Genomic DNA, 21,200 nt, shown 5'->3' with positions numbered 1-21,200 from the left:
GTTGAGCAAGGCCGCTTGGCATTGGCTGCGTCTCTCTCGCTGCGCGCAGGTTGTCCTGGGAACTGTAGTCCTGGTAGATTGAAGACAGATAGGGGTTGTACTGGTACGGTGTCCAGGACGGGGGAATGCTGAGACTTGCGAGGGTTCTGAGTTGCTACCTAAATGCCCAGACGGGATGGAGCAGCGTGTGCCCACTCCTTTCCAATCACCAGAGAAAACGGGGCTGGAACTGGCCTTTCCCAGTACTTCCTGGGCAGAGGAGCAGTGGGTTCTGGGGTTGTGGGGGGCATGGCTGCCCCTGGCAGTGCAGAGAGGGCTGTCAGACAGCCTAGTGAGTGCCCAGAGCTGAAGGGCACCATAAATGGTTTTCTGAGAAGTGGCAGTGGTGACAAAAGCAGGGACCCCAGACGCCCAGTCACATCCCCTGCCTGACTGCAACATTCCCAGCTAGGTTCTGCATCCAACTGCTATGCACCGAGTCACCCCTTTCGTGTGAGAAACCAGGCAGCCCCAGAGTCACCCTGGCTCCTGCTGTGAGCACAGGTGCTGGCACAGGACAAAGGCCCCTTATTCCGTTACCATGAGCATACCCTTTGGCCCAGCAACCCCCACAAGCAGGAAGACCAGTGCTGCTGAAGGTAAGCAGCTCTCTCCCATTGCCTCCATGACTCCTGACTAAAAGGGAAACGAGAGGAGAAACAAACAAACAAACAAACAGACAAAAACAACATGACACTGCCCAGGGAGACCCCAGAGCATGCCCTTCCTGCACAGAGGCATCCACGTCCACTGTGCACCCACTGTGGCACCTTCCCTGGTGGATTTTCCCTCCGATGTGACACCTGTGAGCACAGGGGACATCGTGGGAATAAAAATGTTGTTTTTGCAGAGTTACATTGTTTAAAGGTAAGGAATGGGGTATTGAGATATGCTTGCAGTGATAAGAAAACTTAGCAGGTGACCTTGTAAAATGCAGACAAATAGACTCCTTAGAACAATTAGGTGAAAATCACGGTGTTAAGTCAAGTCAGATAAGCGAAGAAACATTACCACTTCAAACAGTGAAAAAGTCAAAAGAAATTTGAAATTTAACAGGCCGGCAACTGGAGGCCATGCATTGTCTGTGAAGCATCAGATAGATTGTGAACCTGGATTACCCACTCAGTGGGGAAACAGGGGAGGGTCCTGTCATCAAAAAGTATATAAACTGTGTTTTGGAACCACTAGGCGCGCTCCTGCTTGTGGGACGCCCGCCATTGCAATTGCAAACAAACTGCTACTTCACTGAGATCCTCGCCTGAGCCTAAGTTATTGGCTACAGAGTGTTTCTCACAATGGGAATTGTTGCCTCTAGAAACAGCCCAGTTCTCTTTGTTGTACTCTGCACACTGTTGACCTAAGCCAGCCAAAAAACAGGGCTGCTGCTCCTCCTTTTCTCTTCATCCCTTCTTGAGCTTTGCCCCTCCCCTTTCCCAGGTGATTGGGGCGGGATGCCAGGCGGGCCCAATGGTATATGAGCCACAGGCATCCCACCAGAGTTTGTTCTGCCTGAGCTGCTTTTTTGGGGGTAAGTGCTTTGTTTTTTCCTCAGTCAGTTGCAGGTTGTGTGGTTTTTTTTTTTTTTAAGTGTGGGTCAGAGTCTGTGTACTGATGTGTTTCCATACTGAGAGAGGTAAGCACATCTTTTTGAGGTAACAACTAGTAGGATCATTTAAAGTAAAACAATCTATATAGTAGTAGGTGCATTTATTGCCTATAGCTCTTCTTCAGGTGAGTAATTTTTGTGGCGTCTATAGTTAGAAAGATGACATTGCTTTGTGTTTGCTTTGTAATTCTAGGCCCCGTTTGATTTTTGCACAATTACAGGGCTTACTGTGAATGTGACCCTATGTCTTCACCTGTTCTGTCAAATATTACCAAAGATATAACCTGGATGGTGAAATGATGGAGCAGGGTTTAGGGTCAATGTATCATCTAAGATCTTTGTGCAAGTATGTATCTGAAAACAGCAGCAGTAAGCACCCAAGGAGTAATCTTTTTCAGGGTTAGCAATAGTTGGTTATAATTCTGGAACTTTTGCCTGCTGTTTTGCTGGCTGTTAAGTCTTTAGACCTTGTAGCCTTCTAGATTTTAAGTGCTTAGAATTCAGTTAATAAGTGGATATTTAGGAGAGGTTGCTGGCCAGCTTGTTTCTGGGACATGGTGGGGTATATTTCTGTTTTTGGGTTATGTTTTGATCTCTAGATATATCAGACCACTTGAGTAACTCTCCAGAAGACTCAAAAGAGCTTCAGTACACTGTGAGGGGCTTGACCTCATAGGTGTGGTAATACCAAAAGACTGAGCAGGGTCATAGCAGAGTTACCTTTTTCACCTATAAAGGTTAAGTCTGTGATTACCCCTGTCAGGGCTGCTGTGTATGCATGGCTTTTGTGCATTTGTGGATTTTTTTTTTTTTTCTTTTTGGGTTCTGGTATCTGCGTTTGAGTCATTTGGGCAGTCTTGGCAAGCACCGCATGACAGTAGCGTGCATCTCCTGCCACATTCCTGAGGTACACCGGATGTCAACAGTTCCAGTTCCTGAGGTGCTGGAGATGCTCAGAGTGCAGGAGGAGCAGGGAGTGTGATGAATCTCTTTGGGATATCTCTTTGGGACATTAGGTGAGCAAAGCAGTGGTGCTGGGCTGGGGGACATGGTGGCTCTGGGGCTTGGCTGTTGCGGTAGGGGAGGAAAGAAGGGGAGAGGATATATACTGTCTTGTGGATTTTCGGGTAGGGTTAGTGTTACAGGAACGGATACAATTAGGGTTTGGAAAGAGAGAAGGTGCAGTGTCCTGTTGTGTGTGGGGTTGCATAAAGGCTCCCCAAGGGAGTTCAGGTGTACCCAAAGGCTTCTGTTGGGAGCACTTTTTGACGGGAGAAAGTGGTGCCGTATGTGTTTCCTAGGGTCCTAATTAGGGTTAGCTCAGGTAGGGTTAGCATTACGGTATGGGTTAGGGTTATGGTTAGGGTGTGGGTTAGGGGTAGCTACGTTAGTGTTAGGGTTTAGGTTAGCGTTAGTGTTACTGTTATTTTTAGGTTTAGGAATAGGGTTAGGGTTACGGTTAGGTTTAGGGTTAGGGTTGGTAGGCCGTTAGGGTTACGGTTATGGATAGGATTAGGATTAGGGTTAGCTATTAGGGTTAAGTATTAAGGTTAGGGTTACGGTTATGTGTAGGCTTAGATTTAGGGTTAGGTTTTGGGTTAGGGTTGGGGTTTATTTGTTAGGGTTAGGAGTTTTGGGTTAGGGTTTAGGGTTAGGGCTAGGGTAGAGATAGTGTTAGGGGTATGGGTAGGTTTTAGTGTTAGGTTTACGGTTAGGGTGTTTAGTTTTTTTTGGGTTAGGATTAGAGTTTTTCATTTTTTTTATGTTAGGGTTAGGTTTGAGGTTAGTGTTTTTTTGGGCTAGGGGTAGGGTTAGGTTTACAGTTAGGTTTATTTTTTTTTGTATTTTTGGGTTAGGGTTAGGGTTAGGATTAGAGTTTTTCGTTTTTTTATGGTAGGGTTAGGTTTGAGGTTAGTGTTTTTTTTGGTTAGGGTTAGGTTTAAGGTTGTTTTTTTGTGGGGGTTTAGGGTTATGGTTAGGGTTTAGGGTTGGGGTTAGGGCTTGGGGTTAGGTTTAGGATTAGGGTTAGAGTTAGGGAAAGGTTTTTTTTTGTTTGGGGTAGGGTTAGGGTTTTTTTTGGGTTAGGGTTAGGATTAGACTTATTTTTTTGTGTTAGGGTTAGGTTTAAGGTTAGTTTTTTGGGAGGGGTTAGGTTTAGGGTTATGGTTTATTTTTTTTGGATTGGGGGTAGGGTTGGGGGTAGTGTTACAGGTAGTGGTTTTCTTTTTTTTTTTTTGGGTCTAGGGTTAGGGTTTAGGGTTAGGGCAGGAAGAGGTTCTTCACCGAGAGGGTTGTTGCGCACTGAAACAGTCTCCCCAGGGAAGTAGTCACTGCACCACGCCTGTCGCATTTTAAGAAGCGTTTGGACTGTGCTCTTAGTCACATGGTCTGAATTTTTGGGTTTGGAGCGGCGGTGGGGGGGGGGGGGGCGGTTGTGTGCGCTTTGCCGACTCCCCTCTGCGTTGGATGGACTGCTCCGTCCCGAGGCATGCTGGGAGCTGTAGTTCTGCTGTGCCGGGAGGTCACGTGGGCTGCAGAGTGCGCGGCCGGTCTTTCCCCGAGATAGATAAAAATAAAGTTTTCTGTATTCCAAGGTAGTCGTGTAGTCATAATAAGGGGAAATGCTAAGTAGATAAGTGTAGTCCTGGCTTTAAGCGTAGGCATAGCTAATGATTGTTACTCAAGTGGTTTGATTGTTCATTTATCTTGAGCTGAATTTTTGTGCAGCGCTGTGTTTGCAGTGGTAACATCGCGGCCGAGGTGTTTTTGGTTAAAATCGATCTTAACTGTAATAGTGAATTCAGTGTGGCTTTGAATTGAGTGTGGCTTTGTATGATGACTCCCATGATCATGACATTTTTCTCTTTTGTCACAGATAGGAGAAAAGCTCTTTCCAGAGAGATGGATAAGGAATTAATTATACCTCTGCCTCATCCTGTGAGACCAGAAGACACGGAGTAACTGTAAGCTGCGATTCTCAGGAGACATACTTAGAGTCTCGGGTTCCTTTTCTGCCTGTCCCCCAAGGCCTTGGGCACGTTGGGTTCACCCTGGGAAGGGCACGTTGCTCAGGGCAGTTACTTCCTCCCTGAGACGACGTGGGGTGCGTTTTTCTGCTGCACTTGTGGTTTTCCATGTGGTTCTCACTGCTTCCATTATTGAGAAAACGGTTTAGGAAGCTGTGTCTGCCGTTTCTCAGGATTTTTTGCCACCACCTGCTGGCAAAAAAAAATCAGTAACGCAGGTGGAGCCATGTAGGACTTCTCAGAGGTAAGTCTTCAACATACAGGGACCCCTAAAATCATGCGCTGAGCATGCAAGACAAATGTCTGTGGCACAAAGATCAAGGATGACTTCTCAGAGGTAAGCAGCTTTTCCTTTGTTTCCCTGTCTTCTCAGGAGCCCTTTTTACGATACTTGTACACACTTCAGGCTCACAACACTCATTTTCTCCTCTACTTAGTATTCCTAGTCCCTGCCTAACCTGCCCTCCCTCCCCCCACTTTCCAAAGACCTATGTGCTCTGCTCACCTCCCTCCTGAGGTCTTACAGATCTTTTAAATCTGCTCAGCAGCCTTTCCGGCTTGTACTGTTCCATTATTTTTTCCCTGCTCCTTTTGAGAATGTCTGTACCCTTTTCAGATCTTGATTGGGTTGGCTTTTTTGGACACATCTGCATAGCCTTTTGTTTTTTGGATACTCTACTAAGGTATGTTACTTCTCCTGTGAGTTATTTTACTACACTGAATAGTATTTTTGTGGTTTGTAATCTGTTACACTCCTAGATTACTTCTACCTATGTAAAGAAAGTTTTCAGCTAATTACAGTCAAAAACAGTTTTAGTTACCTACTTGGTCATATTGTCATTTCAATAATCAGAACTGAAGCAAAGCACAGGAATTGTTGCTTCTAGTAACGCTCCACACACTGTTGAGCTAAGCCAAATAAAAAATGTAGCTGCTGCTCTCTTTATCCCTTCCTGTGCTTTGCCCCTCCCCTTTCCCAGGTGATCGGGGCAAGGTGTCGGGTGGGGCCAAATGGTATATGAGCCCCAGGTATGCCATTCGAGAGCTCATACTGCCTGGGCTGCTCTTTGGGGTAAGTGCTTTGTTTTTCCTTCAGTCAGTTGCAGGGGTTCTTTGGGCAGGTTGGAGTCCATGGATTTCTAGATTTTAAGTGCTTGAAATTCACTTACTAGAGGGATATTTAGCAGAGGTTGCTGGCTCACTTGTTTTTGGGATGGTGGGATCCACTTGTGTTTTTGGGTTATATTTGAATCTCTAGATGTATGAAGGCACTTGTGTAACTCTCCAGAGGACTAAAAAGAGCCTGATTACACACTGCAAGAGGCTTGACCACGTAGGCGCAGTAATTACTAAGAGACTGAGCAGGGTCATATCAGAGTTACCTTTTTCATCTATAAAGGGTAAGTCTGTCATTACCCCTGCCGGGCCTGCTGTGTGTGCATGGCTTTTTGGTGTTTGTGGAGCTCAGTTGTTTTTTTGTGTGTATGTTCTTCCTTTTTTTTTCTGAGGGGCAAATAGTGTGTGTGCTGAGCGTGGTTGGCAGGAGGAGGTGGGGAAATGTCTGGCAGGGGAGCTGTTCAGGACTGGTAGGTTTGGTTTCTAGGAGCGTGCGGCATCCTTCCTGTGCGATGCCACTGATTGTTGGGCAGGAACGTTCCAGCTTGTGTGTCTTAAACAATGTAGCTTGTGCAGCGTGTGTTGTGTGGCCCGGGCAGAGTTTGCCGCGGCGCTGTGAGCGAAGAATCTCAGTTCGAGCTGGTGAGCAGCTGAAGAAAAGGAGCTGGGAAGAGAGAGGTATTGCAGCAGGTCCGCTGTGGCTGTGAGGTGCCTCAGGGTGTGCTTTTCTCTTGTCTCTGCAGGGGCTTCCTGAAGTCTTGGACAGGGAAATGCCTGTGTCACAGAGCAGTGAGGGAAGGTGAGAGTGTTATCAGCCTGGTCGTCCCTTATCCGAAGCAAAGGGAAGACATTCAGGTGTTTCCCTCTGAGGGTCTGAGGTGAGGCTGTTTGGGACAGAGGAGCAATGTGGCAGGTGGTCGCTTGCAAGCGCAGTGGTCACTTTGTCCTTCTGTGTTCCCAGGTGTCATGAGCTGGCAGGAGCTGCTGCCCGTGGGGGACCCAGGTTGGAGCAGTTTGCTCCTGAGGGATGGACCCCGTGGTATGGACCTACATCTGGAACAGTTCTGGAAGAGCTGCTGCCTGTGGGAAGGCCATGCCAGATCAGTTGACCAAGGACTGCATCCTGTGGGAGGAACCCCACAGCACAGGGGATGAGGGCGTCCGAGAAGGAGTGGCGGCAAAGAAGCGCTATAGACTGACCATAAACACCGATCACCTGCACCGCTGGGGGGGAGAAGGTGGAAGAGGATGGTTAGGGGGGGAAGGTGCTTTTGGTTGCTTTCCTTTGTTTCTCGCTTCTCTACATTGTGTAGTAATAAGCAATAAATCTTTGTCTTTCTATGCTGAGTGTGTTTTGCTTATCACGATATTTACTGTGTAATCTCCTCATCCTTATCTCAACCCTTGAGCCCTTTTTCCTTGTATTTTCTCCCTATCCTTCTTTGAGGAGGGAGAGGGAGAGAGCGGTTTTGGTGGAGCTCGGTCGCCTACCCCTGTAAAACCACCACAGGGGAAGATGTTCAGGTGTTTCCCTCTGAGGGTCTGAGGTGAGGCTGTTTGGGACAGAGGAGCAGTGTGGCAGGTGGTGGCTTGCAAGCACAGTGGTCACTTTGTCCTTCTGTGTTCCCAGGTGGCATGGGTGATGGTGGCCGTTCCTTTCGAGCTTGGATCTAACTTGCAGGTACAGAGGCAAGTGGACTGCTGTTTTGATACGAAACCATTAAATATGGGGTGACTTCTGTTGTTGAGGGATGGGTGCTAATGCTGTCAGCTGAATGTTTGTCTTCTGACTGTGTTTTCCTTTGTTCAGGCTGAAACGCAGTGTGCAGTACAGGACGTCACAACCCGAGCTACCTCTGGAGTGACTCTGGTGAGTGATGAACAGAGGTAGGTGTTATTTTTGGGGTGCGGTTGTCGCTGCAGTTTTTTTAACTACATCCAATAGAGTAAAATTCCAGTTTCTCTTTTAGAGGTGCTCTAGGTGGCTTCAGAGAACGGGTGGAAGCACCTGCCACGTGGGGTAGGTAAGCGGCTGAGGTAAAGGAGGGGATGAGAGTAACTGTCCTGAGGGTGCAGTGGCTTTTATTGCTGTGGTTGCTTTCTGTTCTGCTTATCAGGTGCCACAGGCAAGGTGGGCTGTGATAGTCTTTGGAACAGGAGCAAAGCAGGTCACTGGAATGCTGTTTGGTTCCTGAGAAAGGTGTTGCAGAGGAAAAAGGTGGTCTGGCGTGGCAGCTCCTGATGGTGGTGGTCGTCTTCAGTAGGTGAAGCGGTGCCTGAAGCCCCATCCCGTGGAGCCTGAGCACGCCTCGCTGAGGATGAAGCCTGCTTTCCAGCAGTTCCCAAAACTGTGTTGAGGCTGAAATGGTGTGTCTGTGTTTGGGCTGGGGTTGCACCTTGGTGAGTGTAGGGATGAGTTTTAAGCTGGTGCAGCAGAGGGCCAGGCTCCGTTGTCCTGTAGTGTGTTTTGACCCATCAGCATAGCCTTTTGGTTTTCAGATAGCCTACTCAAGTACGTGATTTTTCCTGCGAGTGATGTTATTATATGGAATTGGTGTTTTTTGTTTGTTTTGGTGTGTGATCTGTTATGCTCCCAGGTTTTTCTTTCTTTGTAAAGGAAGGCTTGAGCTAATTCCAGCTGAGAAAAATTCAGTTGCTTGGTCGTATTGTCCTTTCAATATTCAAAGCTGCAGCAAAAGCATGGGTATTGTTGCTTCTAGAAACACCCCAGTTGTCTTGTCTGCAGTCTGCATGCTATTGAGCTAAACCAGATTTAAAAAAAAAAAACACAGTAAACAGAAACAAGAAACAAACCCCCACAGCTGTTGCTCCTGCTCTCTTTCTACTTTCTTGTGCTTAGCCCCTCCCCTTTCCCAGGTGATTGGGTTTGGGTGCTGGGCGGGGCCAAATGGTATATGAGCCCCAGGTATGCCATTAGGGAGTTCACAGATTCCTAGATTTCTCTAGGTTGGAAGAGACCTCAAGATCACCTAGTCCAACCTCTGACCTAACACTAAGTACTCCACTAAACCATATCCCTAAGCTCTACATCTAAACGTCTTTTAAAGACCTCCAGGGATGGTGACTCCACCACCTCCCTGGGCAGCCCGTTCCAATGCTTAATAACCCTTTTGGTAAAGAAGTACTTGCTAACATCCAACCTAAAACTCCCCTGTCGCAACTTTAGCCCATTCCCCCTCGTCCTGTCACCAGGCACGTAGGAGAACAGACCAACCCCCACCTCTCTACAGCCTCCTTTCAGGTAACTGTAGAGAGCGATGAGGTCGCCCCTGAGCCTCCTCTTCTCCAGGCTGAACAAGCCCAGCTCCCTCAGCCGCTCCTCGTAAGACTTGTTCTCCAGACCCCTCACCAGCTTGGTCGCCCTTCTCTGGACTCGCTCGAGCACGTCCATGTCCTTCCTGTAGCGAGGGGCCTAAAACTGAACACAGTACTCAAGGTGCGGCCTCACCAGAGCCGAGTACAGGGGCACAATCACTTCCCTCGGCCTGCTGGCCACACTGCTTCTTATACAGGCCAGGATGCCGTTGGCCTTCTTGGCCACCTGAGCACACTGCTGGCTCATATTCAGCCGACTATCCACCAATACTCCCAGGTCCTTCTCGGCCAGGCAGCTTTCCAGCCACTCATCTCCCAGCCTGTAGCTCTGCTTGGGGTTGTTGCGCCCCAGGTGCAGGACCCGGCACTTGGCCTTGTTGAACTTCATGCAGTTGACCTCAGCCCATCGCTCCAGCCTATCCAGATCCTCCTGCAGAGCCTTCCTGCCCTCGAGCAGATCAACACACGCACTTAGCTTGGTGTCGTCTGCAAACTTACTGAGGGTGCACTGGACGCCCTCATCCAGATCATCAATAAAGATATTAAAGAGGACCGGCCCCAGTACCGAGCCCTGGGGGACTCCACTAGTGACCGGCCTCCAACCAGATTTGACTCCATTCACCACAACTCTCTGGGCCCGGCCATCCAGCCAGTTTCTAACCCAGCGAAGCGTACGCCAGTCCAAGCCCCGAGCAGCCAGTTTCTCGAGGAGAATGTTGTGGGGAACGGTGTCAAAAGCCTTACTGAGGTCAAGGTAGACCACGTCCACAGCCTTTCCCTCATCCACCAAGCGCGTCACTTGGTCATAGAAGGAGATCAGGTTCGTCAAGCAGGACCTGCCTTTCATAAACCCATGCTGACTGGGCCTGATCGCCTGCTTGCCCTGCAAGTGCCGCGTGATGACCCTCAAGATAATCTGCTCCATGAGCTTCCCCGGCACTGAGGTCAAACTGACAGGCCTATAGTTCCCCGGGTCTGCCCTGCGGCCCTTCTTATAGATGGGCGTCACATTGGCTAGCCGCCAGTCAACCGGGACCTCCCCCGATAGCCAGGACTGCCGATAAATGATGGAAAGCGGCTCGGCCAGCTCCTCTGCCAGTTCTCTCAGTACCCTTGGGTGGATCCCATCCGGCCCCATCGACTTGCGCGCATCCAAGCTCCGTAGCAGGTCGCCAACCATTTCCTCATGGATAGCGAAGGCCACATCCTGCTCCCCATCCCCTTCCACCAGCTCAGGGCACTGGGTGTCCGGAGAACAACCGGTATTGCCGCTAAAGACTGAGGCAAAGGCGGCATTAAGCACCTCAGCCTTTTCCTCATCCTTAGTAACTAGGTTTCCCCTCGCATCCAGTAAAGGATGGAGATTCTCCCTAGTCCTCCGTTTCGCGTTGATGTATTTGTAAAAGGATTTTTTGTTGTCTTTAACGGCAGTAAAAAAAAATCCTTTTACAAATACATCAACGCGAAACGGAGGACTAGGGAGAATCTCCATCAACTGCATGAGTCATCAACTGCATGAGTTCATTGTGCCTGGGCTGCTCTTTGGGGTAAGTGCTTTGTTTTTCCTTCAGTCAGTTGCAGGGGTTCTTTGGGCAGGTTGGAGTCCATGGATTTCTAGATTTTAAGTGCTTGAAATTCACTTACTAGAGGGATATTTAGCAGAGGTTGCTGGCTCACTTGTTTTTGGGATGGTGGGATCCACTTGTGTTTTTGGGTTATATTTGAATCTCTAGATGTATGAAGGCACTTGTGTAACTCTCCAGAGGACTAAAAAGAGCCTGATTACACACTGCAAGAGGCTTGACCATGTAGGCGCAGTAATTACCAAGAGACTGAGCAGGGTTGTATCAGAGTTACCTTTTTCATCTGTAAAGGGTAAGTCTGTGATTAGCCCTGCTGGGGCTGCTGTGTGTGCATGGCTTTTTGGTGTTTGTGGAGCTCAGTTGTTTTTTTTGTGTGTGTATGGTATTACGTTTTTTTTTTCTTTTGAGAGCCAAGTAGTGTGTGTGCTGAGCGTGGTTGGCAGGAGGAGGTGGGGAATTGTCTGGCAGGGGAGCTGTTCAGGACTGGTAGGTTTGGTTTCTAGGAGCGTGCGGCATCCTTCCTGTGCGATGCCACTGATTGTTGGGCAGGAACGTTCCAGCTTGTGTGTCTTAAACAACGTAGCTTGTGCAGTGCGTGTTGTGTGGCCCGGGCAGAGTTTGCCGCGGCGCTGTGAGCAAAGAATCTCAGTTCGAGCTGGTGAGCAGCTGAAGTAAAGGAGCTGGGAAGAGAGAGGTATTGCAGCAGGTCCGCTGTGGCTGTGAGGTGCCTCAGGGTGTGCTTTTCTCTTGTCTCTGCAGGGGCTTCCTGAAGTCTTGGACAGGGAAATCCCCGTGTCACGGAGCAGTGAGGGAAGGTGAGAGTTTTATCAGCCTGGTCGTCCCTTATCCGAAGCGAAGGGAAGACATTCAGGTGTTTCCCTCTGAGGGTCTGAGGTGAGGCTGTTTGGGACAGAGGAGCAGTGTGGCAGGTGGAGGCTTGCAAGCACAGCGGTCATTTTGTCCTTCTGTGTTCCCAGGTGGCACATGGGTGATGGTGGCCGTTCCTTTCGAGCTTGGATCTAACTTGCAGGTACAGAGGCAAGAGGACTGCTGTTTTGAAACGAAACCATTAAATATGGGGTGACTTCTGTTGTTGAGGGATGGGTGCTAATGCTGTCAGCTGAATGTTTGTCTTCTGACTGTGTTTTCCTTTGTTCAGGCTGAAACGCAGTGTGCAGTACAGGACGTCACAACCCGAGCTACCTCTGGAGTGACTCTGGTGAGTGATGAACAGAGGTAGGTGTTATTTTTGGGGTGCGGTTGTCGCTGCAGTTTTTTTAACTATATCAAATAGAGTAAAATTCCAGTTTCTATTTTGGAGGTGCTCTAGGTGGCTTCAGAGAACGGGTGGAAGCATCTGCCACGTGGGGTAGGTAAGCGGCTGAGGTAAAGGAGGGGATGAGAGTAACTGTCCTGAGGGTGCAGTGGCTTTTATTGCTGTGGTTGCTTTCTGTTCTGCTTATCAGGTGCCACAGGCAAGGTGGGCTGTGATAGTCTTTGGAACAGGAGCAAAGCAGGTCACTGGAATGCTGTTTGGTTCCTGAGACAGGAGTTGTAGAGGAGAAAAGCTTTCAATATTCAAAGCTGAAGCAAAAAAAAATAAACCACAGCTGCTGCTTCTCCTCTTTCTCCTTTCTTGTGCTTTGCCCCTCCCCTTTCCCAGGTGATTGGCTTTGGGTTCCAGGGAGGGCCTGGTGGTCATTGACTCACAGGCATCCCATCAGAGAGCTCATTCTGCCTGGGCTGCACTTTGGGGTAAGTGCTTTGTTTCTCCTTCAGTGAGTTGCAGGTTTCTTTAGGTGGTTAAGAGTCTATGGACCGATGCGTTTCCAAGTAGAGACCGGTACGCCCATCTTTGTGAGGTAACAACTAGTAGGATCTGTTAGAGTAAACCAATCTAGTAATAGGTGCTTGTATTGCATGCAGCTCTTCTTCAGGTGAGTAATTGTTATAGCGTGTTTACGGATAGGATGGCAGTGTTACTTTGTGTGTTTACTTTGTGGTTCTGGGTCTGTTATGATTTTTGCTGAATTGCGGGGCTTACTTGTGAGTCTTTGCCTGTATGTCAAATATTATCAAAGTTACAACCTTGGTGGCAAAGTGATGGAGCAGGGTTTAGGAGATAAGTATCATCGAGGCTCCCTGTGTAAGCATGTGTCTGCAAAGAGCAGCAGTAGGCATGTAAGGGGTAGTCTTTTTCAGGGTTAGGGACAGTTTGTTATAGTTTTGGAGCTTTTGCCTGTGGTTTGTGTGGCTGTAGAGTCTTTAGACATTGCAGCCTTCTAGATTTTCAGTGCTTGGAATTCACGTAATAGAGGCGTGCTTAGGAGGTGTTGCCGGCTAACTCGTTTTTAAGAAATGGTGGGGTACGGTTCCTCGACCGCATAAGCACGGTAGCATTACCAAGAGACTGAGCAGGGTCCCCTTTTTCATCTGTAAAGGGTAAGTCTGTGATTGCTGCCATCTGGGCACATTTTTGTGCCCATCACTGCAGTTAGTTTACTATATCAATTAGAGTAAAATTCCAGTTTCTCTTTTGGAGGTGCTCTAGGTGGCTTCAGAGAACGGGTGGAAGCATCTGCCACGTGGGGTAGGTAAGCGGCTGAGGTAAAGGAGGGGATGAGAGTAACCGTCCTAAGGGTGCTGTGGCTTTTGCTGCTGTGGTTGCTTTCTGTTCCGCTTATCAGGTGCCACAGGCAAGGTGGGCTGTGATAGTCTTTGGAACAGGAGCAAAGCAGGTCACTGGAATGCTGTTTGGTTCCTGAGAAAGGTGTTGCAGAGGAAAAAGGTGGTCTGGCGTGGCAGCTCCTGATGGTGGTGGTCGTCTTCAGTAGGTGAAGCGGTGCCTGAAGCCCCATCCCGTGGAGCCTGAGCACGCCTCGCTGAGGATGAAGCCTGCTTTCCAGCAGTTCCCAAAACTGTGTTGAGGCTGAAATGGTGTGTCTGTGTTTGGGCTGGGGTTGCACCTTGGTGAGTGTAGGGATGAGTTTTAAGCTGGTGCAGCAGAGGGCCAGGCTCCGTTGTCCTGTAGTGTGTTTTGACCCATCAGCATAGCCTTTTGGTTTTCAGATAGCCTACTCAAGTACGTGATTTTTCCTGCAAGTGATGTTATTATATGGAATTTATTTATTTTTTTTGTTTTGGCGTGTGATGTTATGCTCCCAGATTTTTCTTTCTATATAAATAAAGGTTTGAGCTAATTCTAGCTGGAAAAATTTCAGTTACTTGCTTGGTCGTATTGTCCTTTCAATATTCGAAGCTGCAGCAAAAGCACGGGTATTGTTGCTTCTAGAATCACCCCAGTTCTCTTGTCTGCAGTCTGCATGCTATTGAGCTAAACCAGATTAAAGAAAAAACAAAAGAAAAACAAAAAAAAAAACAAAACACAAAACCAAAAAAACCACCAAAAAACCCCACAGCTGCTGTGCTGCTAGTGCTCTTTCTACTTTCTTGTGCTTGCCACCTCCCCTTTCCCAGGTGATTGGGTTTGGGTGCTGGGCAGGGCCAAATGGTATGTGAGCCCCAGGTATGCCATTAGGGAGTTCATTGTGCCTGGGCTGCTCTTTGGGGTAAGTGCTTTGCTTTCCTTCAGTCAGTTGCAGGGTTCTTTGGGCAGGTTGGAGTCTATGGATTTCTAGATTTTAAGTGCTTGGAAATCACTTACTAGAGGGATATTTAGCAGAGGTTGCTGGCTCACTTGTTTTTGGGATGGTGGGATCCACTTGTGTTTTTGGGTTATATTTGAATCTCTAGATGTATGAAGGCACTTGTGTAACTCTCCAGAGGACTAAAAAGAGCTTGATTACACACTACAAGAGGCTTGACCACGTAGGCGCAGTATTACCAAGAGACTGAGCAGGGTCGTATCAGAGTTACCTTTTTCATCTGTAAAGGGTAGGTCTGTGATCGGCGCCGCCCAGGCACGTTTTCGTGTGGTGCCGCCCGGGCACGTTTATCTTAGATCGAGCTAACGAGCAGCTGAAGTAAAGGAGCTGGGAAGAGAGAGGTATTGCAGCAGGTCCGCTGTGGCTGTGAGGTGCCTCAGGGTGTGCTTTTCCCTCGCCTCTGCAGGTGCTTGGTGCAGTCTTGGACAGGGAAATCCCCGTGTCACGGAGCAGTGAGGGAAGGTGAGCGTGCTGTCAGCCTGGTCGTCCCTTAACCAAAGTGAAGGGACGTAGTGGGTTTATGTGGCAAGGTTTTGGTAGCAGGGGGCTCTAGGGGTGGCTTCTGTGCGAAGAATCTAGAAGCTGCCCCATGTTAGGTAATGGCCCCGCTGCTGAGCGGAGCCAATAAGTGATGTTGTTTGCGCGTCTGTGAGAGCATATTTAAGACAGGAAAAAAAAAAAAAAAAACAAAGACGCTGTGCCATGCAGCAGCTGGGAGAGCAAGAGGAGTGAGGAACAGCCTTGCAGGCGCCAAGGTCAGTGAAGAAGGAGGGGGAGAGGTACTCCAGGTGCCGGAGCAGAAGTCCCCTGCGGCCTGTGGCGAGGACCATGGTGAAGCAGGCTGTCCCCCTGCAGCCCACGGAGTACCACGGTGGAGCAGGGTTCCATGCTGCAGCTGGTGGAGGAGAGCACGGTGGAGCAGGTGGACCTGCACTGATGGAGGCTGCGGCCTGTGGAAGACCCTTGCCGGTGCAGATTCCGGGCCGGACCTGTAGACCGTGGAGAGGAGACCACGCAGGAGCAGATGAGCTGGCAGGAGCTGCTGCCCGTGGGGGACCCAGGTTGGAGCAGTTTGCTCCTGAGGGATGGACCCCGTGGTATGGACCTACATCTGGAACAGTTCTGGAAGAGCTGCTGCCTGTGGGAAGGCCATGCCAGATCAGTTGACCAAGGACTGCATCCTGTGGGAGGAACCCCACAGCACAGGGGATGAGGGCGTCCGAGAAGGAGTGGCGGCAAAGAAGCGCTATAGACTGACCATAAACACCGATCACCTGCACCGCTGGGGGGGAGAAGGTGGAAGAGGATGGTTGGGGGGGGAAGGTGCTTTTGGTTGCTTTCCTTTGTTTCTCGCTTCTCTACATTGTGTAGTAATAAGCAATAAATCTTTCTGTCTTTCTATGCTGAGTGTGTTTTGCTTATCACGATATTTACTGTGTAATCTCCTCATCCTTATCTCAACCCTTGAGCCCTTTTTCCTTGTACTTTCTCCCTGTTCTTCTTTGAGGAGGGAGAGTGAGAGAGCGGTTTTGGTGGAGCTCGGTCGCCTACCCCTGTAAAACCACCACAGGGGAAGATGTTCAGGTGTTTCCCTCTGAGGGTCTGAGGTGAGGCTGTTTGGGACAGAGGAGCAGTGTGGCAGGCGGTGGCTTGCAAGCACAGAGGTCATTTTGTCCTTCTGTGTTCCCAGGTGGCATGGGTGATGGTGGCCGTTCCTTTCGAGCTTGGATCTAACTTGCAGGTACAGAGGCAAGTGGACTGCTGTTTTGAAACGGAAACATTAAATATGGGGTGACTTCTGTTGTTGAGGGATGGGTGCTAATGCTGTCAGCTGAATGTTTGTCTTCTGACTGTGTTTTCCTTTGTTCAGGCTGAAACGCAGTGTGCAGTACAGGACGTCACAACCCGAGCTACCTCTGGAGTGACTCTGGTGAGTGATGAACAGAGGTAGGTGTTATTTTTGGGGTGCGGTTGTCGCTGCAGTTTTTTTAACTACATCCAATAGAGTAAAATTCCAGTTTCTCTTTTAGAGGTGCTCTAGGTGGCTTCAGAGAACGGGTGGAAGCATCTGCCATGTGGGGTAGGTAAGCGGCTGAGGTAAAGGAGGGGATGAGAGTAACTGTCCTGAGGGTGCTGTGGCTTTTGCTGCTGTGGTTGCTTTCTCTTCTGCTTATCAGGTGCCACAGGCAAGGCGGACTGTCCTAGTCTTTGGAATAGGAGCAAAGCAGGTCACTGGAATGCTGTTTGGTTCCTGAGGCAGGTGTTTTCAATATTCAAAGCTGAAGCAAAAATAAATAAACCACAGCTGCTGCTTCTCCTCTTTCTCCTTTCTTGTGCTTTGCCCCTCCCCTTCCCCAGGTGATTGGCTTTGGGTTCCAGGCAGGGCCTAATGGTAGTTGACTCACAGGCATCCCATCAGAGAGCTCATTCTGCCTGGGCTGCACTTTAGGGTAAGTGCTTTGGTTTTCCTTCAGTCAGTTGCAGGGGTCTTTAGGTGGTTAAGAGTCTATGGACCGATGCGTTTCCAAGTAGAGACTGGTACGCCCATCTTTGTGAGGTAACAACCAGTAGGATCTGTTAGAGCAAACCAATCTAGTAATAGGTGCTTGTATTGCGTGCAGCTCTTCTTCAGGTGAGTAATTGTTATAGCATGTGTACGGATAGGATGGCAGTGTTACTTTGTGTGTTTGCTTTGTGGTTCTGGGTCCCTTATGATTTTTGCTGAATTAGGGCAAATATTATCGAAGTTATAACCTTAGTCGCAAAGTGATGGAGCAGGGTTTAGGAGAAAAGTACCACTGAAGCTCCCTGTATAAGCATGTATCGGAAAACAGCAGCAGTAGGCGTGTAAGGTGTAGTCTTTTTCAGGGTTAGGGACAGTTTGTTATAGTTTTGGAGCTTTTGCCTGTGGTTTGTGTGGCTGTAGAGTCTTTAGATGTTGCAGCCTTCTAGATTTTACGTGCTTGGAATTCACGTAATAGAGGTGAGTTTAGGAGGTGTTGCCGGCTAACTTGTTTTTGGGAAATGGTGGCGTACGGTTCCTTTTTTTTGAGTTATCTTTTAATCTCTAGGTATATCAAGCCATTTGCGTAACTGTCCAGAGGCTTCAGAACGAGCTTCAGTACGCATCAGAAGGGGCTTGACCGCATAAGTGCAGTATTACGGAGAGACTGAGCAGGGTCACCTGTCTCATCTATAAAGGATAAGTCTGATTACCCCTGTTGGGGCTGCTGTGCATTCATGGCCTTTTGGCATTTGTGGACCTGAGGGTGTTTGTTTTTTTTCTGGCTCTCATCTCTGTGTTTGAGTCCTCTGCAAGGAGCTGTACTGTTTGCGTGTCCATCACAGATATGACCTTCTCTTTTTGTTTCTTGTAGCCCAGGGCATGGGCACGGACACTTGAATGAGGCACGAGGGTGAGTGGGATGGCAGTGTGGGCCCTGAGTTGGTCAGTGGATTGTGTTAGTCTGCTTTGCCTGTTGGGCAGGCTTTGGAAGCACCTTGCGACAGCAGAGTACATCTCCTGCCACGTTCCTGAGGTGCGCCAGGCGTCAGCGGTTCCAGTTCCTGAAATGTTGGAGATGCTCGCAGCGCCAGAGGAGCTGGGAGTGTGATGCATCTCCTTGGGATGTTAGGTGAGCAAAGAGGTGGTACTGGGTTGGGGAACGTGGGTCTGGGGCTTGGCTGTTGGGGTAGGGGAGGAAAGAAGAGGAGTGGGTATAGACTGTTTTGTGGATTGTCACGCTTGTTCATTCTTTCTCCTTGGTTTAAGCTAGGTGACCTTGGCTCAGCACAGTAAATGGAAGCGCTAAGCCTGGATCGGGAAGGTGAGTGGAGAAAAGTTGGAAAAAGGGCATTGGTTTTGGTTTGGTAGTCTATTGGTCCCACCTCTTGGTGACTCCTCTTTTTCGGGGACAAAGAAGATACTGGGAACATCCTAGTTGGCCTCTGTGGTCCACCTTGAGGATGGATTCTGACCCTTGAGAATTAAGTCCAGGGGCAAATACTGTGTGTTTGGGGGTGGTTGGCGGGGGAAGGCGGGCAGTTGTCTGGAGTTGGTCTATCTGACCTCAGTAGCAGAGCAGGTCAGTGGACTACTGTTTTGTTTTTGAGGTGGGTGTTTCACTGGAAGAAGTTTGGCTGGTGTGCCAGTGCCTGATGGCACTTTATTTCTGCAGGTGAAGAGGAGCCTCGTGCCGGAAGCAATGTCCTGGCTAGCCTTCGTGTTCCTTGATGAGGATGGAACCTGCCTCCCATCATTCCCAAGGTAAGTTGTGGGGCAAGTGCTATGCTTGCTTTTGGGTTTTGAATGCACACATAGGGCGAGGGTCTGTGCTTTTAAGTCATTGCAGTGGATGGGGCCTTTTAGGATTGATTACGGTCAGACAGTGTGTGGGGGGGTTGGGATTCCGTCAGGTAAGGCTTGAGCACGTGCCAGGCAGGGCAGTTCCAGCTTGGTGCCTGTGTTCTGTTGTCTGTGCTGCGCTGTTGCTCTTGGCGCTTGGCAGGCCCTGGGGAAGCCATCCTGAGGGTGTAGAACACTTGACCTCACTGGAATAACGCTGATGCTCAATCGGAAGCTGAGCATTTCTTGTCTTGCAGTGGGAGCCTAAAGAGATCATTTCTTCTGTGCGTGTAACTTTTTGTATCAAATGTTTCTTGATGTGATCATCATATGTTACGCGCTCCTCAGGTCTTGATATCCTCATTGCCTTCTTCCATTGGATGGATTAGATGGGCAACTCGGTAGCCACACCAAAGGTCCTAAATGCTTGTTTCATCATCGTAGGGCTGATCTGAGCACTTCTTGACTGGCAGTCACAGCTTAAAGCGCAGATGTGTTTCAGGTCTTGTGCATCATATTCGGTTTCAGATGGCATCTGTTTCCATCCTCGCTGTTGCGGAAGTCATGTGGGCTTCATCAGGAGCTCTGTCTTGGGAGTTCATTTCCGAAGCATTTTTCTTCCGGGGTTTGCACTCCCCATCCTTCTGGTCTCTTGTCTTAAAGGCAGGCTTTGTATGCCTCCATCATCCCAGTTCTGGCAGTTGCTTCCAGTTGCAGGTCGTGACATTTGAGTCTCTCCTTGGGTCTGCTGCTGCAGAGCACCTGTTCTGACTTGCTGTTGCTGTGGGGCTTCCCTCTGGCAGTCATTTTTTTTAGCACCTTGTGTTCTGTGTTTTGTTCGTAATGTTTGTAGCGTGCCTCTGTGTGTGTTTGGCCTGGAGCTGTCCTGCCTGGCAGTTAGTGATGGTAGCTACCGTGGCGGTCCATCGGTGTACTAATACATTGTCCAGACTGTTTCGGCAAAGACATCTGGTCTGCCTCTGGGCACGTACTGAAGGGCAGCTGGCACAGAGTCATCTCCGTGGTGTTTGGCAAATGTGGAGGGGGAGACCTGAGCTGCTTGCGAGCAGCTGTTCACATAGTGCTTGAATAGTGCTAGAGGAGAGGTCTGTCATTGAATCTTGAAAGCTTGCAGATACAGGTTTTGATTTTTTTTATTTTTATTTCTTTCCCCTCCCCAGTAGAGGGGTAAACCTTAGGAGGAACTGGTCACAGGAAAGAGCTCCTTCTGGAACTGTCAAGGACTCAGTAGGCAACCTGGTGACTGGCTTGATCTACTTTCCAGGTGCTGAGGCAAGGGGGCTGCTGTTTTGAAATGATAAAATTAGACATGGGGTCCCTTGTGTTGTTGAGGGATGGGTGCTAATGCTGGCATCTGAATGATTATCTTCTGACTGTTTTCATTTGTTAAAGCTGAAACACAGTGTACAACATGGGACTTCACGTCCAGAGCTGCTTTTAGCAAGGTGAGCGATGAACAGATGTAGCAGTTATTTTAGGGGTGCGGTTGTCACTGCAGTTACTGAACTACACAAAATACAGTTAAAGTCCTGTTTATATTCCAGTGGTGTTGTAGCTGGCTTAAGATGGAAGCATCTGCCTCGAGGGCAGGTGAGGGGGCAGAGTAAGGGAGCAGATGAGAGTACCTGTCCTAGCTGTGCTGCGGCTTTGGATGCTGCCGTGGTCTATGCTTTTCTTTTTCTTTCGCAGGTGCCTTGCACAGACTCAGAGGGGCCAAGCTGCACTCTGAAGAGCAGCACTAGAAGGGCAGGCTGGTCGTGAGTGGGGTTGGAGCAGAATGGCCAAGTTGCGCAAGGTGACTGCGAAGGGTATCCATTTTGCTTTTCAGGTGTCATGGCAGGCTCTACACAGAAGTGGCTGAGGATTTGAGAAGAGGTTACAGAGCATCAAGGAGCAGCACGTGCAGTGACGGTTTCCAAACGGTATGGTTGCTTTCTCTTCTGTTCATCAGGTGCCACAGGCAAGGTGGGCTGTGACGTTAGTCTTTAGAATTGGAGCAAAGCAGGTCACTAGAATGCCGCAGGGCATCTGAGAAGGGTGTTTTAACAGAAAAAGCTTGTCTGGCATGGCAGTGCCTGATGGCAGTGTGTTTCCACAGGTGAAGAGGTGCCTGAAGCCCCATCCTGTCTAGCCTGTGCACACCTCGCTGAGAACGAAAGCCGCTTTCCAGTAATTCAGAAAGCCAAGTTACGTCTCGGCCTCGAGCATCTGGGGCCTGTGCTTTTGGGCCTGTCTGTAGCATTTGGCACTTGCATTAATACTTTCTTGGCATATATTTAGGCTTTTGGGGCCAGTGTCTTGGGGGGGTGTGGAGCTGCTTGTACACCTTAGGGGCTTGCATCTGGGGGGGGGGTTGGGAGTTGCTTGTACACCTTTGGGGACTGTGGCTGGGGGGGGGTCAGGGCCTGCATCTGGGGGGTTGGAAGCTGCTCCTACAATGTAGGGATCTGTATCTGTGGGGGT

The 21,200-nt window shown here is 49.2% G+C and overlaps 1 protein-coding gene across 37 annotated transcripts; it reads left to right on the top strand.

Annotated features, from left to right (window-relative positions):
• The first annotated feature begins 92 nt into the window (after positions 1–92).
• On the top strand, positions 93–20,956 carry LOC310885723 (uncharacterized protein). 37 transcript variants are annotated; one of them, XM_083809397.1, is made up of 20 exons: positions 1,583–2,661; positions 4,521–4,608; positions 6,531–6,665; positions 6,749–7,334; positions 11,684–11,736; positions 11,866–11,925; positions 12,037–12,075; positions 12,173–12,461; positions 14,778–14,833; positions 16,062–16,112; positions 16,242–16,318; positions 16,402–16,451; positions 17,443–17,492; positions 17,749–18,006; positions 18,144–18,198; positions 18,550–18,638; positions 19,898–20,001; positions 20,130–20,182; positions 20,427–20,659; positions 20,836–20,956. In XM_083809397.1, the coding sequence occupies exons 10-14, from the start codon at positions 16,074–16,076 to the stop codon at positions 17,776–17,778; spliced, it is 246 nt and encodes an 81-aa protein (XP_083665523.1). In that variant the 5' UTR covers positions 1,583–2,661; positions 4,521–4,608; positions 6,531–6,665; positions 6,749–7,334; positions 11,684–11,736; positions 11,866–11,925; positions 12,037–12,075; positions 12,173–12,461; positions 14,778–14,833; positions 16,062–16,073; the 3' UTR covers positions 17,779–18,006; positions 18,144–18,198; positions 18,550–18,638; positions 19,898–20,001; positions 20,130–20,182; positions 20,427–20,659; positions 20,836–20,956. The 37 variants fall into 37 exon arrangements, 3 of the variants coding, with proteins under 3 accessions (XP_083665523.1, XP_083665521.1, XP_083665522.1); XR_014574938.1 differs by lacking the exons at positions 1,583–2,661; positions 12,037–12,075; positions 12,173–12,461; ... (10 more) ...; positions 20,427–20,659; positions 20,836–20,956 and adding exons at positions 93–638; positions 1,477–1,567; positions 5,288–5,354; positions 5,652–5,743; positions 5,930–6,071 and having other exon boundaries at positions 11,866–11,880; XR_014574937.1 differs by lacking the exons at positions 1,583–2,661; positions 12,037–12,075; positions 12,173–12,461; ... (10 more) ...; positions 20,427–20,659; positions 20,836–20,956 and adding exons at positions 93–638; positions 1,477–1,567; positions 5,652–5,743; positions 5,930–6,071 and having other exon boundaries at positions 11,866–11,880.
• The last annotated feature ends 244 nt before the right edge of the window (positions 20,957–21,200 follow it).

This window comes from Anser anser (genome assembly GCF_964211835.1).
Source record: "Anser anser genome assembly, chromosome: 23".
Lineage (NCBI taxonomy): Eukaryota > Metazoa > Chordata > Aves > Anseriformes > Anatidae > Anser > Anser anser.
The sequence above is the reverse complement of the archived record's forward strand: the minus strand, read 5'-3'. Positions and strand labels throughout refer to the sequence as shown.

Coding starts and splice junctions, on each gene's coding strand:
- LOC310885723 (XM_083809395.1), top strand. CDS start 7,430: ATGGTGGCCGTTCCTTTCGAGCTTGGATCTAACTTGCAG. Junction 7,675..7,757: donor CTGGTGAGTGATGAACAGAG/GTAGGTGTTATT, acceptor TTTCTCTTTTAG/AGGTGCTCTAGGTGGCTTCA. Junction 7,808..7,904: donor GGAAGCACCTGCCACGTGGG/GTAGGTAAGCGG, acceptor TCTGCTTATCAG/GTGCCACAGGCAAGGTGGGC.